The sequence below is a fragment of the Girardinichthys multiradiatus genome, chromosome 22 (assembly GCF_021462225.1).
Source record: "Girardinichthys multiradiatus isolate DD_20200921_A chromosome 22, DD_fGirMul_XY1, whole genome shotgun sequence".
Lineage (NCBI taxonomy): Eukaryota > Metazoa > Chordata > Actinopteri > Cyprinodontiformes > Goodeidae > Girardinichthys > Girardinichthys multiradiatus.
In genome coordinates, this window is record NC_061814.1 from 4,075,767 (window position 1) to 4,090,704 (window position 14,938).

At 40.8% G+C, this 14,938-nt stretch overlaps 1 protein-coding gene across 3 annotated transcripts in view; it reads right to left on the reverse strand.

The window, feature by feature from the left end:
* Positions 1 to 9,254, reverse strand: part of ltbp1 (latent transforming growth factor beta binding protein 1) — a 260,233-nt gene extending 250,979 nt beyond the window's left edge. Inside the window, exon 1 of one of the 3 annotated variants that reach the window (XM_047351281.1) lies at positions 8,576 to 9,254. In XM_047351281.1, the coding sequence (XP_047207237.1) occupies positions 8,576 to 8,916 (341 nt within the window). In that variant the 5' untranslated portion in view covers positions 8,917 to 9,254. The remainder of the gene's footprint in view (positions 1 to 8,575) is intronic. The other 2 variants (XM_047351282.1, XM_047351283.1) reach the window with 2 other exon arrangements.
* Positions 9,255 to 14,938: the final 5,684 nt, after the last annotated feature.

Below are 14,938 nucleotides of genomic sequence, written 5' to 3' on the forward strand. Positions count from 1 at the left end.
TTATTTTCCATAATGTAATGATGAAAATTTAACATTCATATATTTTAGATTCATTGCACACTAACTGAAATATTTCAGGTCTTTTATTGTCTTAATACGGATGATTTTGGCATACAGCTCATGAAAACCCAAAATTCCTATCTCACAAAATTAGCATATCATTAAAAGGGTCTCTAAACGAGCTATGAACCTGATCATCTGAATCAACGAGTTAACTCTAAACACCTGCAAAAGATTCCTGAGGCCTTTAAAACTCCCAGCCTGGTTCATCACTCAAAACCCCAATCATGGGTAAGACTGCCGACCTGACTGCTGTCCAGAAGGCCACTATTGACACCCTCAAGCAAGAGGGTAAGACACAGAAAGAAATTTCTGAACGAATAGGCTGTTCCCAGAGTGCTGTATCAAGGCACCTCAGTGGGAAGTCTGTGGGAAGGAAAAAGTGTGGCAGAAATCGCTGCACAACGAGAAGAGGTGACCGGACCCTGAGGAAGATTGTGGAGAAGGGCCGATTCCAGACCTTGGGGGACCTGCGGAAGCAGTGGACTGAGTCTGGAGTAGAAACATCCAGAGCCACCGTGCACAGGCGTGTGCAGGAAATGGGCTACAGGTGCCGCATTCCCCAGGTCTAGCCACTTTTGAACCAGAAACAGCAGCAGAAGCGCCTGACCTGGGATACAGAGAAGCAGCACTGGACTGTTGCTCAGTGGTCCAAAGTACTTTTTTCGGATGAAAGCAAATTCTGCATGTCATTCGGAAATCAAGGTGCCAGAGTCTGGAGGAAGACTGGGGAGAAGGAAATGCCAAAATGCCAGAAGTCCAGTGTCAAGTACCCACAGTCAGTGATGGTCTATGGTGCCGTGTCAGCTGCTGGTGTTGGTCCACTGTGGTATCACTGTGCTCAATTGGCCTGCCAACTCTCCTGACCTGAACCCCATAGAGAATCTGTGGGATATTGTGAAGAGAACGTTGAGAGACTCAAGACCCAACACTCTGGATGAGCTAAAGGCCGCTATCGAAGCATCCTGGGCCTCCATAAGACCTCAGCAGTGCCACAGGCTGATTGCCTCCATGCCACGCCGCATTGAAGCAGTCCTTTCTGCAAAAGGATTCCCGACCAAGTATTGAGTCCATAACTGTACATGATTATTTGAAGGTTGACGTTTTTTGTATTAAAAACACTTTTCTTTTATTGGTCGGATGAAATATGCTAATTTTGTGAGATAGGAATTTTGGGTTTTCATGAGCTGTATGCCACAATCATCCGTATTAAGACAATAAAAGACCTGAAATATTTCAGTTAGTGTGCAATGAATCTAAAATATATGAATGTAAAATTTTCATCATGACAATATGGAAAATAATGAACTTTATCACAATATGCTAATATTTTGAGAAGGACCTGTATAAGTGAGCAACATGTTTTTTTTATATATATATACTTTTTTTTAGCGGCACTAAAGGCCTTTATTTTTTCATTTTTCTGACAGTAGGTAGGCAGGAAAGAGGGCAAAGACGAATCTGTCATATGACAGATTCCAGTTTATTCATGTAAATGACAAATTGACATATTAAGATTAAAGACATGATAAAAGACAACAAAATAACATACCGTAAATTCCGGATTATAAACCACTGCTTTTTTCACACACTTTGAACACTGCGGCCTATACAACAATGCGGCTATTGCGTGTTTTTTTCATGCCGCCAAAAACATTTTGCCTGGTAACAGTAGACCAATCAAATTGATGAGTAGTTCAAAGAGGTCCAATGAACTTGTTTGATAAATCAAGAGCACTTTCACAATTCAATTACCAGTATTGTAAATCAGACACTTATATTCACCCTCATCAACATGGAAAATCATCAACGGGTTTCGAAAGGCTGAACTGCTGCGACAAGTGGCGCTCAAGTGAGATCGACAACGAAGAGGCTGAAGTGAGTGACGAGATCCTGAGGCTGTTCAATTCGGACACTGAAGAACAGGACTTTCATGGTTTCAGTGCGCAAGAAGAAGATGATGACTTTTAGTGATGACTTTTGACCTGGTAGGCTGCAGTGTATATCAGTTAGGAGATATTGGAATGTTGTTCGTGCTCTGTTCAGTAAAAAAGTATTAGCAACAAAATTTGTGTGTTACTGATAACGCACATATATTTAAAGGCAGCCATGTTACAGGCACTGTTCGAAAAAAAGCATTTGCAATATGCATTTGTTTATATTACCATGCGGATTAAATTAAAAGTAAAAAATTCCTCACATGTAATATCTTTCTGTGTAAATCATATTACAACGTGGGACACCGGTGGCTTAACATCCGGTGTGGCGTGTACAAGTACAAAATTGGTTTTCTTTCTAAAATTAGAGCATGCGGCTTTTAATCAGGTGCGCTCTGTAGTCCGGAATTTACGGTATTTTGTAATTAACTTTTGCAAGTCCAAAATTACCTGGAAATGACGTGAAAGGGGAAGTTTCCAGTCATATATTATGTGAGCGTCAATGATAAACTGTTCAGGTAGAAGCCAAGTTGCGTTGAAAACAGCGTAAATATGGTGAAATGGTGCATTGCTGGTGGTGGCAGCAGCTGTTAGTGTGCACTAATTTCCTGAAGTGAAGAGGATCAAAGCTGCCTGGATCAGAGCCGTAAAACTGAGGGAGAGATGGGCTTGTCCCACCAAGCACAGCCAGTTGTGATCAGAGGACTAGTCAGCAACCCGCTATAAAAAAATCTGATGATGTCAGAGGTTGTGATATATTCCAGACGAAGGAGAATGTTGAAGCAGAGTCAATAGCGATGCTGTTCAGAGCATCTGATGGGAAAGATCGCCAAAGGAAAGGTTCTTGTTGCTGCTGTTGCTAAACGGATGAAGGCTCAGCAGGTAAGAACACTTTCTTTTTGCACAAGTACATTTACTGTATCGGCAGGTATTGTTAATAGTTAAAAATCCAAAATTATTATTTTTATTATTAATAATATTAATAATGCAAAATTATTATTATTATTAAAATAAGATAAATTTCACACACATACCATATATTTAAATGTTTCTCTAAAGATTCTGATATAAAGTTTAAAAAATTATTCACCAGGTATGAATCATCCCTTGTGTCTGCTGCTGCTGCTCCATGCTGATCACTTCAACCCCAGTTGTTTAACTCAGTGCCGTATTTACTGTAACCTTGGATTTACACTGGATCTGTTCCGGTCCGGTCCCCTGTGAAGCCCGGAAGTTCTCCAAGAACCTTATGCCCATTACACAATAAAAGCCAGTGATAAATGCGGTAGCAAGTCCAGAACGACTCATTCTGCGGAAGTTAAACCAGTTAAACTGCTTTATTTTCATTTCATGCATCCAGATATTTTCATGTGTTTTGTTCTACAATGGGTGAGTTCACTGAGTGCAGCAAAGCTATATTTGTTGCTTAGTTTGGTGCATTTAATATTTAATTGCTCAGTTTATAATATCTTAGTTAATGTATATAGCCCGGTAAATTATTTAATTGATCTAATGTAAACAACTGTTAATACAGCCAGTCAGTCAGTCATTTTGTACTGCTTATTCCATAGTGGGTTGCGGGGAAGCTGGTGCCTATCTCCAGCAGTCTATGGGCGAGAGGCGGGGTACACCCTGGACAGGTCGCCAGTCCATCACAAGGCAACACACAAACAACTATGCACACACCTAAGGGCAATTTAGAGAGACCAATTAACCTCTTTTGAGTGTGGGAGGAAGCCGGAGTACCCGGAGAGAACCCACGCAGACACGGGGAGAACATGCAAACTCCACACAGAAAGACCCCCGCCCGCCCCGGGAATCGAACCGGGAACCTTCTTGCTGTGAGGCAACAGTGCTACCAACCGTGCAGTATAACTAATTACTTTTTAAAGTAACATGCCCAACGCTGCTAAGCACTAGCAGCTAAAGTGTAAGGGATTATGATTATTGATTATAAATATTAATCAAAAATTATAATTAAAAATCACAATTTAGAAGAAATAAATTCTAACCAAAAATCATTTCTTACGAATAAAGATCAGCGGTACGCTGATCTTTATTCTGGTGTTGTGATTATTGGGCTAACAGCACTTAATAATTACAATTAGTTCATTATCATTAATAATTGATAATTATTAACCAAAACCATGCCAAATGTCACTGGGTAATCAACCGTTTTACCGAATGGTGTAGAGTACTAACCTTATTTTGACAGATAATCACTCTTACAAACAATAAACACAAATGCTGTCTCTTTATCTATGTGAAAATTTACTAAACCAATTGTCCCTCTTACAATCAACTATTCTGGTCAACAACTTCCACCTAATTAAGCATGCACTCTTCTAAAAATGCGGTTTATTACTAACTAAAAATTATTTTGAAAATCAATATATGCACACTGAGTGTCTATGAAGATCAAACCAGTAGTTTATGGACAAATGAGAATAACACAACAATTTGGATTAACTTGGAAAGTGGAACAGAGCCACTACAAGGTGAAGCCTTTCTCCGTTGGTGCATCTTGACAGCAGCTATCAACTGGTAGAACGTATTAGGAATAACCTTGCTTACTATTACTTATAGATGAGATAAAGTGTAAGTGCTAATGTTTTCACTTTTCTTAGGATAAGATTAGAATCCTCACTGACAAATGATCTACAGTCTGACATAAAGTTTAGTGCATTGGGTTTGATGGTGGGACAGTCTGTAACTGGGTTGATTAGAATGCTGCAGCCACACTTAGATTCAGGATTGGACACCTGCTATTTATTACACACTATCACATAGACACCAGAATGGTGACACATAGTCTACTGATAAACACTGAGGGAGTGTACATCCCTTGTAGGGAGTACCAGACATAAAACCCATGTGTGACTTTCTTTCGGGGCTGTTTGTCACTTCAATCACTGAGCAGGTTAAGGACGGGAGCCATCAGCGCTGTTCTCTGTACCCATTCCTCTGCCTTATTTAGAATAAAAGTGTTGAGAGTTTACAACAGTTTGAGACTCATTCCTTTTAAGAGAAAGTGGAGAACAGTGAAGACGTTTCTCCACTGCGGACATCCTAGTGTCAGCCAGCCGGAGACAATTTATCACATGTACAAAGGAGCCAGAGGACATGGACAGCAGATCTGTTGAGATTCCGCACTGGTTTAGGAGGGTTTTTTAAGACTAACTCTTGAACAAGTGATGCCCTGCCATTCAGCAGTCATCTCAGTGGATGATTCCCACCTCCTACTGTGAGTAAATGTTTCTGCTGCCTGCGCCCTGGTGTCTGTGATGTTATGCACCTAGGAATGAGTTACAGTTTCTTTTCTTGTTCTCTTGTTTTCCGAGCCAAGAATGGGAGGGCTGCAGTAGAACTGTGACTCTGTAAGAACTGATTTTCAGGTTGATGTCATCACTGCAGCTAAACTGTTCACATGTGTAACACCTCCTAGGAGGACTGCAGTGGTGACCAAATTATCCTAGCTGACCCAGACCTGGTGAAGGACAGTTTAACTTATTTCAATTTTTGTATTTTATGCCCTGCAATGGACTGGCGACCTGTCCAGGGTGTACCCTGCCTCTCACCCATAGACTGCTGGAGATGGGCACCAGCTTCCCCGCGACCCACTATGCAAGAAGCTGTAGAAAATGACATGACATTTATTGTATTTTATCTATGGTTTATCTTCCTCATTAAGCAGGAACAAATTAATTGCTACTGTGTTTATTGGTAAATTGTTGGATATTTCCTCCACCTTTTTTTGAAGTGTCAGTTGATTTATTTTGTTCACTTTTATTTTGGTTATAACCAAAATAAATAACCAAAATAAATCCCCAGGGTTTTTGTCCTGGTTATTCACTGTTTTCTTGAGTTCTGTGTGCAGAGCTTTCCTGAAGTAGGGGCGCCCCACCTTTCTGATCAGGTGAAACCAGAGAGAGGGTGGTGTTAGTTTGACTACGGGTTGGTGTTTCAACCATAGCCAAGGCCCACTGTGATATATTAGCAATTTAGCTAGACACTGATTCAGGGTGGTAACCACATATGTACTGTTGTAGGTACTGGCGCTATTTGTGCTTGGGCAGTACAGACTTAGTTCTTGTATTCTCCTAACCTTTCAGGCTGGGCTCTTATTAATCACCCCTACCTAGCGGAGGCATTCCTCCGCTACACTAACAGCTAAGGCTAAACACGTGATTCAGGTATGGCTGGATAAGAATCATTTATCTAGAAAGGCTGTTGATTCTTTTTCAAAATAATATTTCCTTAAATATTATTTTCACATTTCCTTAATATATTCTTAAATATTATTGTACTAAATAAAGACAGCTAATCAAACACCATTGAGAATTAGTCGTCCAGAAGGTTGATTTTATTCAACAAATCATTCTTTGTTATTTTATTAAATAATGTTTTATCTGAATTTGCATTGTGAATGGTGGTTTGAAGGTATAACAATTAATGTCTAAGTTGGTTCATAGACTAACTTAACTAAATTTCCAGATTTCTCAAGATAATCCTTGGTTCTCAAACATTAAATGACATTGAATGTTCTTACTGTATATAGTTCATTGGTCTTCCTTATTCTTTCATTCTGCTTGGTAGTTTTAATTGAATTGTTCTAGCATAGTAAAGAGTTTGTTGTTTGAAATATGTTTGACTTTGAGTTGAATTATTTTTGTTAATAAATTCTTGTATTTAAGAAATTGTGTGAATTTATTCCATGTGTGTGCAGAGATTTGCCTGAGCTTGTTTCACCCTTTTTTCCTACAGTCCTAATACCTTCGCCTTATTTAGCTTGTATTTACAGGACAAAACTTAACAGACCAAATTATTATTTAATTAAATATAATCATAATAATAATCACAACAACTTAACATTTAACTTCATCAAATTTTTGTTTCAGTTCTGCTTTCATAATTCCAACAGAAGGCACCATTTTGCACTAAGCTTTCCTACTCTCACCATTTTATCTTTCTGGATTACTTTTGAAGAAATACATAACCAAAATAATCATTCTGAAATACATTTCATATTATATTCATTTCTAGAAATAAAAGTAGGTGTGCTTAAGGCTGTAGTCGGAATTGTTTGTGTTTGTTTGCAGACTGACTGCTGCATAGTCCTCTGGTGTTCTGGCAGCACATCTGTTACAGGCAGTAAGTTTAAATTAGCACAGCGGTACATACCCACAGCACCACAGACTGAACCACAGCAGTAGCCCCACTCTGAGCACTAACCCCATGAACAAACACAGAAGCTGCAGCACAGGCACACAGCCAGCATCTGGACACTGTCTTAAGACTTTATGGTAGCATCTCATCATCCCTCATTTCCATGGGATGGGAGAATTTACCTAATGTAGCTGTAGATCGGCAAGATGAAAGTATATGTTATAAATAATATGGCAAAGCATTACCTTAGTTGCAGGTGTCATCATTTTAAAAAAGAACAGTTTCTATTTTCTATCATACTGTTCCTATGGTTCCATCAAACCATATACGTCGCATTAAATATGAGATTCCAGAGAAAGTGTGGTAGTGACTGGGGGTTTCTCTGCTGTATGCAACAAAGAATAATACAGCACAGCCCCGCCCATACCTGTTGCTGTGCAATGCCGGTCAGCTGTCTGAAAGAAGGGTCTGACACTTTTTTTTTTCCTCTAACAAGAGAAGTAACAAAAAACATGCTTGGCAAGACATGAGAGATATGTCTATTAAGCAGCTGCGGTAAGGGTGGCTACCTGAGCAGATAGTCCCAGTAATGAACAGTTTGATATCAGGGTGTTACTCTATAACAAGTAAACAACAAAAAGTTTAAATAATGAGCTCTTGAAAACATTTATATAACTAATAGTATATAAATGTACATTAAACTGTAATGATCAATGTGTCTGATAGAAGCTGAATTTCGATATAAACATCAAGAAACAGTAGTTTTGGATAACAACTTGATCAAAGCAGAATTTAAAGTTCACAGAATCACGGTTTTATATTTTAGTACTGATTTAAACTGTTTTCATTTCAAAGAGAACATTTTTTAAAAGTTGCAAAAATTATAAAGGCGAAAAACGTTATAAATTTGTCAATGGAAATATGAAATTATTTGAGGTCAGCATGCTTTGTGAACCAATGAGAATGCTATAAAAAGGTTGAATGTCTGTCCTGCCAGGTCCAGAGAGCCCTGGCACATCCACAACTGTTGGGCAAGATCACACAAGAGCTTCATGGAGAATAAAGGTGCACCAATTGGGCCTTTACTGGCCAATACCGATATAATGTTCTCTTTAAGGTCTGACCTGATGATAACAAACGACAAGAATACATACGAATTCCTTCATGTAAACTTTGTTTTAAGTCAGGAACACATTTTAATGAAAAGGAAGGTGCCGCATGTTTCGATAGAGCTGGTGTTTTTGAATCCAGCAGAACTTGCAGGGATTACAAGATGTATCCCATTTATACATGCCAGCATGTGAACTGGACATCAAAGCAAATTAAGTCTGATAGCTGATACATCTAAAGACCAAAACAGCAGAAAGCGTCAGTTTTATGAAGTCTTGGAGGGACCCGTTATTTCCTCTTACCCGGACAGCTTCATGAGCTGGTTCTGATGGTTCTGCTCCTGCTGCTGTGAGGCTTCAGCCGCTGGGTTCCCCATCCTGCGGATTCGAACCTGGCTGCCAAGGTTTCCTGTGAGTTCTACATTATAAGCCAAAGGCTGTCCGGACTGACCGTGGCGTGTAGAGATGGAGCTGACACGCGCCCCGCCTTCCCCTGGAGCCGAACCGGGCCCCGGGCCCGGACCAGGCTGTAGCACGTATACCCTCCTGAAGCCGCTCCGACTCTGCTGCCGCTCCACTGAGTCACACACAGGAGAGAGAAACAAACCGAAGGAGAGAAGGAGGCCCCATCTAACCCAAACCATATCCACAACTATCCTTGGAGAGGAGAAGAAAGTTAGCAGGAGTCCGTGTCCCACTCCTTTTACTTTTGGCGAGTAAGGGAAACCTCGGTATTCATAAAACAATAAAATAAGCAGCGACCTCCAGCTCAAGTTGACGATCCTCTAGGAAGATAATGTATTCCTTATGAGAAAAAAGTTTCAAATTAAGCAGGACATGTACCGCCAGAAGAACTTGGAACGTGGTCACACTCGGCCTGCAGTCAGAGGAGCCGAGAGGAGAACTCCAGCAGGGCTCCTCAGTTGGAGGTGAACGGTGTCAGCGCCTGCCTCCAGACATGACGTCAGGAGGGGGAGCATGCACGCTAACCCCAAGAACGCTTTTTGGGAGTTTCTGGGGCCCAGGAGTGTCAAGGGACCCGAACCGAAGCCCACACCCACACACCAGACCCACCCTATCAAAGCACCCACCCACTTACTCATGCATCGTGCTCACTGTAATGTGATACTGACTTCCAGCAAATCAGCAAAAACCTACCAGCAGAGTGGGTTTATTCCCCAAAAAATCTCCAAAGAAGTTCACTGGGTCATAACTGTGTAGGTGATTTTCATAGATAGATATAGATAGATAGATAGATAGATAGATAGATAGATAGATAGATAGATAGATAGATAGATAGATAGATAGATAGATAGATAGATAGATAGATAGATAGATAGATAGATAGATAGATAGATAGATAGATAGATAGATAGATAGATAGATAGATAGATAGATAGATAGATAGATAGATAGATAGATAGATAGATAGATAGATAGATAGATCATCAATCAACAAAATGCAGTGAATGAACAAAAGAGAAATCTAAATCAAATTAATATTTGGTGTGATCAACCTTTGCCTTCAAAACAGCATCAATTCTTCTAGGTCCATTTGTACACAGAGTTTGAAGGAACTCGGCTGGTAGGTTGTTCCAAACATCTTGGAGAACCGACCACAGATCTTCTGTGGATGTTGGCTTTCTCACATCCTTCTGTCTCTTCATGTAATCCCAGACACACTCCATGATGTTGAGATCAGGGCTCTGTGGGGGCCATACCATCACTTCCAGTGATTCTTGTTCTTCTTTATGCTGAAGATAGTCCTTAATGACTTGGCTGTATGTTTGGGTTCGCTCATTTAGCATTTTGTAAATTGATAAAAATTAACAATCATCAATTATATTTCTGAAAGCATTCTTTGTTTACAGCATTGTTTCACACCTGCCTTAAACTTTTGCACAGTACTGAATATCCCATGGATAATTAAAGAGATTCATCAATAAACTGAGAAAATATGGAACAATAGTGAAACTTCAAAAGACAATATTGAGACTTGGCTAAAGTTTTCTAAATCATTGTGTGAGGATGTGTTTTAGTATAAGGAAACCAAACTGGAACCTTGGGCTACAATTACAAAATGTAAGTTTGACCCAATAACAACACTGACCATTCCTAAAAGAACACCATACTTACAGTGAAACATAGCGGTTGTCACATTTTAATCTGGGGTTACTTTTCTCCTGATGGAATTGGGTTTTTATTCAAGGAAGGTGAAATTATAACCAAATCTAATTGCTAGTCACTTTTAACCCAAAACTTTAAGATGTCTGTTAAAAGGATAAAAAAGGATTTTAATTTTCAGTATCACAGTGAGTCCCAGCATACATCCAAGTAACAATAGAATGCCTTCACCAGAAGAAAAGAGGTTTCTGAATTCCAAGCCACGGGGCAGAATGATATTTGACCAGAATTTTGAGTGTCAGCTCAAGAAGGCTGTGGACAGCAGATGTCCTAACAATTTGGTCTGTATTCACAAAGATTCTCCTCTCAGAGAGCTCCTATCTTAGCCCAAAAACATTTGACAGTGACACCTAGCTTAAGAGGGATTCAGCTCGCTGCTGAGAGCGACTCTGACCGAGGAGACGGCGGAAATTCCTATCCTAGTGAGGTGTGGTTGGTCCCGTTGTTAGGTGTGACGCTGTCTTCTAAGAGTTATGATTGGTTGTTAAAAAAATAAATAAATAAACTTGCTCCTAGTAATCAATAGAGAGCATTCAACCAATGATAGAATTTAGACTGAAACTGAATCAAAATGTTTTTAAGCAAAGTATTAGTTTAAAGTTGAACAAAACCCCAAATCAACTTGTTTTGCAGATAAACTGTACAACTTGGGTCTTATGGGTGCTATCTTTATGTTACTGTGCATTTTTTTTTTTCATGTAAACTTGTTTAATTCTGCAATATTTGTTTTCCAACCGTCTTAGTGCCATCCTCCTTGGGTTGAAACCTGCTACTGAAGTTGAATTTTCCTCTTGGTTCAAATGGCTGTGCCTCACTTGTCATCATGAGAAGTAAAATACTAGCAATAATGAGAGAAAATCAATTTGTCCACTTGACTGTTCTATAAATTTGTTTATTGTATGATTTCTGTGGAGAAAAAACATCCAGACTCTCTCCTTATTGGTCTTGGTGATTTTAACTGTGCAAAGCTCTCCAATGAACCCTCCCAAATATAGACAGCATATTAAATGTACCACCAGGGATAAAAACACTCTGGACCACTGCTATACAACTTTAAAGGATACATATCATGCTGCCACCAGGGCTGCTTTGGGACTTTCTGGCCATTCTCTGGTCCATCTCATCCCAACCTACAGGCAGAAAAGAAACGCTTCCAAATCTGTGGTACAGACTTTTAAAAAATAGACTGATGATTCAAAGCAGATGTTACAGGCCTGCTTTGACTTATCAGTCCACTTTTTAACAGTCCGCACCACAGATTGGACTGTTTTGAAAACTTCAACCACTGATTTAAACCAACTTACTGAGGTGGTGACATCATACATCAGTTTCTGAGGCAGCTGCGCAGGGATAAGGAAAAGGCCCACAGCAGTGGGGAGCAGGCCCTGTATAGGCAGGCCAGGATTGCCTGCACTTAGGATCTCAGAGGAAGATGTAAATTGGATCTGTCAGCGCTTTAAAACAAAGAAGGCCTTTGGACGTGATGTCTCCTCATCATGCCTGAAAGCCTGCACCGACCAGTTGGCACCCATCTTCACTGAGATCTTCAACAAGTCAATGGAGCTGTGTGAGGTTCCCTCCTGCTTCAAACAATCCACCATCATCCCATTACTGAAGAAATCCACCACCACAGGATTAAATAACTACAAGCCTGTTGCCCTGATGTCTGTGGTCATGAAATCCTTTGAGCGACTGGTGTTGAAACACCTGAAGGGCATTACAGGCCTCCTGCTGGGGCCCCTGCATTTTGCCTACTGGGCAAACAAGTCAGCAGATGATGCAGTCAACTTGGGACTTCACTTCATCCTGCAACAACTTCATCCTGCAACAACTTGACCACACTGGGATGTACGCCAGGATCCTCTTTGTGTACTTCAGCCTGGCCTTGAACGCCATCAACCCAGACATCCTCCACCAGAAGCTCATCCAGCTCAAAGTCTTGGCCTCCACTTGTCAGTGGATCACAAGCTTCCTAAGAGGCCGACAGCAGCAAGTGAGGCTGTGGAGCATCTTCTCCCGCACAAGAACCGTCAACACCGGCGCCCCCCAGGGTTGTGTTCTCTCCCCACTCCTCTTCTCGCTCTACACAAATATCTGCACCTCAGCAGACCCGTCTGTGAAACTCCTGAAGTTTGCAGATGACACCACTGTTGTAGGACTAATCCAGGACAGTGATGAGTCTGCAAACAGAGAGGAGGTGGATCGGCTGGTACACTGGTATGGTCAAAACCACCTGGAACTTAACCCACTCAAGACTGTGGAGATGATGGTGGACTTTTGGAGAACACCACCTCCACATACCCCCTCACCAGTCTCAACAAGACTGTGTCTGCTATGGACCACTTCCAGTTCCTAGGTACCACCTTTTTTTGAAACCTGAGATGGTCCTCACACATAGACAATATTTGGAAGAAGGCTCAGCAGATACAGTAGTTTCTGAGGAAACTCCATAAGTACAACCTTCCACAGGAGCCACTGGTCATCTTCTACACTTCCATAATTCAGTCTGTCTTCGTCCATCTCAGTATGGTTTGGCTCATCCACAAAACAGGACAGGTACAGACTGCAACGAACAATCAGGCCTGCAGAGAGAATCATCAAAGCTGACCTTGCCTCTATGCAGGATTTATACAGGTCTAGGGTCAGGAAAAGGGCAGCTAAAATCTCTGCAGAACCCACACACCCTGCACACAAACTATATAGACTTTTACCTTCTGATGGCGCTACAGAGCGCTGTCTGCTAAAACCAGCTACCACAGAAACAGTTTCTTCCCCCAGGCTGTTTCTCTGATGAACACTTGACAGTCAGAGTTCAAGAACATCACCATGCATACTTGGACTGATCTCTATTTTGGGTTAATGAATTTGTACATCCAACTACAAAGGGGTCGGCAACTCACCAGTCATGAATCCCATCGTACGCCACTGACATTGAGAATAGTGGAGTCTTATAAGTACCTGACTGTTCACCTGAACAAAAAAAATGGATTGAAGTCACAACATTGATGCTCTTTCCAGGAATGGTCAGAGCAGACTTTACCTACTGAGGAGACTGGGATGTTTCGAGTGTGGGGTGGTTCCCGAAGACCTTTCTGACTTTACACAACAATTACCTGTTTGAAGAGTTTCAGTCAGGTTTCAGAGCTCATCATAGCACTGAAAGAGCTCTGATGAAAGTCACTAATAATATTCTCCTAGCCTCAGATAATGGACTTGTGTCTGTACTTGTCCTGTTAGATCTCAGTGCTGCATCTGATACAGTCAATCACAATATTCTCTTATGGTGCGTTCTCACCAAACGCGGATTCTGCGATAGGAGCTGCCGATTTACATGTTATCCCAATGTAGAGCCGCGTTCAGGAGCAGAGCGGCGCGGTGTGAAGGAGACGGAGGACGCGGCCCGGAAGGCGCGTCGAGCGAAGCGGGAGCGGAGCGAGAACGATGTTGGAATTATGATTATTGATTAATTAATATTTATCAAGAATTATAATTAACAATCATAATTTGACAAAATTAATTTCTTAACCAAAAAACCAAAAACATTTTGAATTGAGACCAGAGATGTCTTCTGGTGTTGTAACTGTGGCTCAACGCCTTTGATAATTACAACCGTTAAATACTCAGTAATAATTGATAACAATTACCAGAGATGTCACTGTTTAATCAACCGTTTCTGCCAAAACGTGGGGATCTATTAACCTTTTTTTGACTGACGAATCACTCTTGCACAAAATAAACACAAAACGCCTTCTCTTTATCTATGTGAATATTTATTAAATCACAGCCTGATACAATCCACTCTTCCAATTTAATAATCTTCACCTACTCAAACATGCATAGTTCTACACAAAAAGGGGGTAAAATATCTAACTAAACAACAACTAAAGCAAAACAGTAGTGGGTGTTGAACGAAGCTTTGGGAGCGCAACCCGCCAGAAATTGTAGCTCAGTGAGATGCACAGTCATAAACCTTCCCCCCCCCCAGCAAGGTTGTAAACCCCGAAGACAAAGGGTAATAAAACTTTTGGCGGCAAGCCAGTAAGCAGTAAAGTTGAAGACAAAGAAAATGGTTGATTTTCACTATAAGGTTATTATAGCAGTCCAGTTTCACAGTGCACCTGCGCGCAGGTGTTCACACGGTAAAGACACACTTGCGAGACACAGCGGCCTCCAAAAGTACCAGCATGTTTCAAAACAATGGCATGCACATACAATTCAGAACACATTAGACTCTAAATGGCGACTTTAATCGCACTAAAACCTCCTATTCCCTGCCCAGAGAAAATATGATCTGACCGTCAGGAGTCGACTGGATAAAACAAGGTGGCGATCCGTCTCCTTGAAACTCCGTGGTTTTTTTTTTTTTGGTTATGTGTTAAACTCACGTCTTCGATCGGCAAAGTGAAATTTCTGGCCTTCTTATTCCAGAAACCTCTTTTTATGAATTTTTTGTTGGCCAACGAAGGAGAATGAATGAAATCC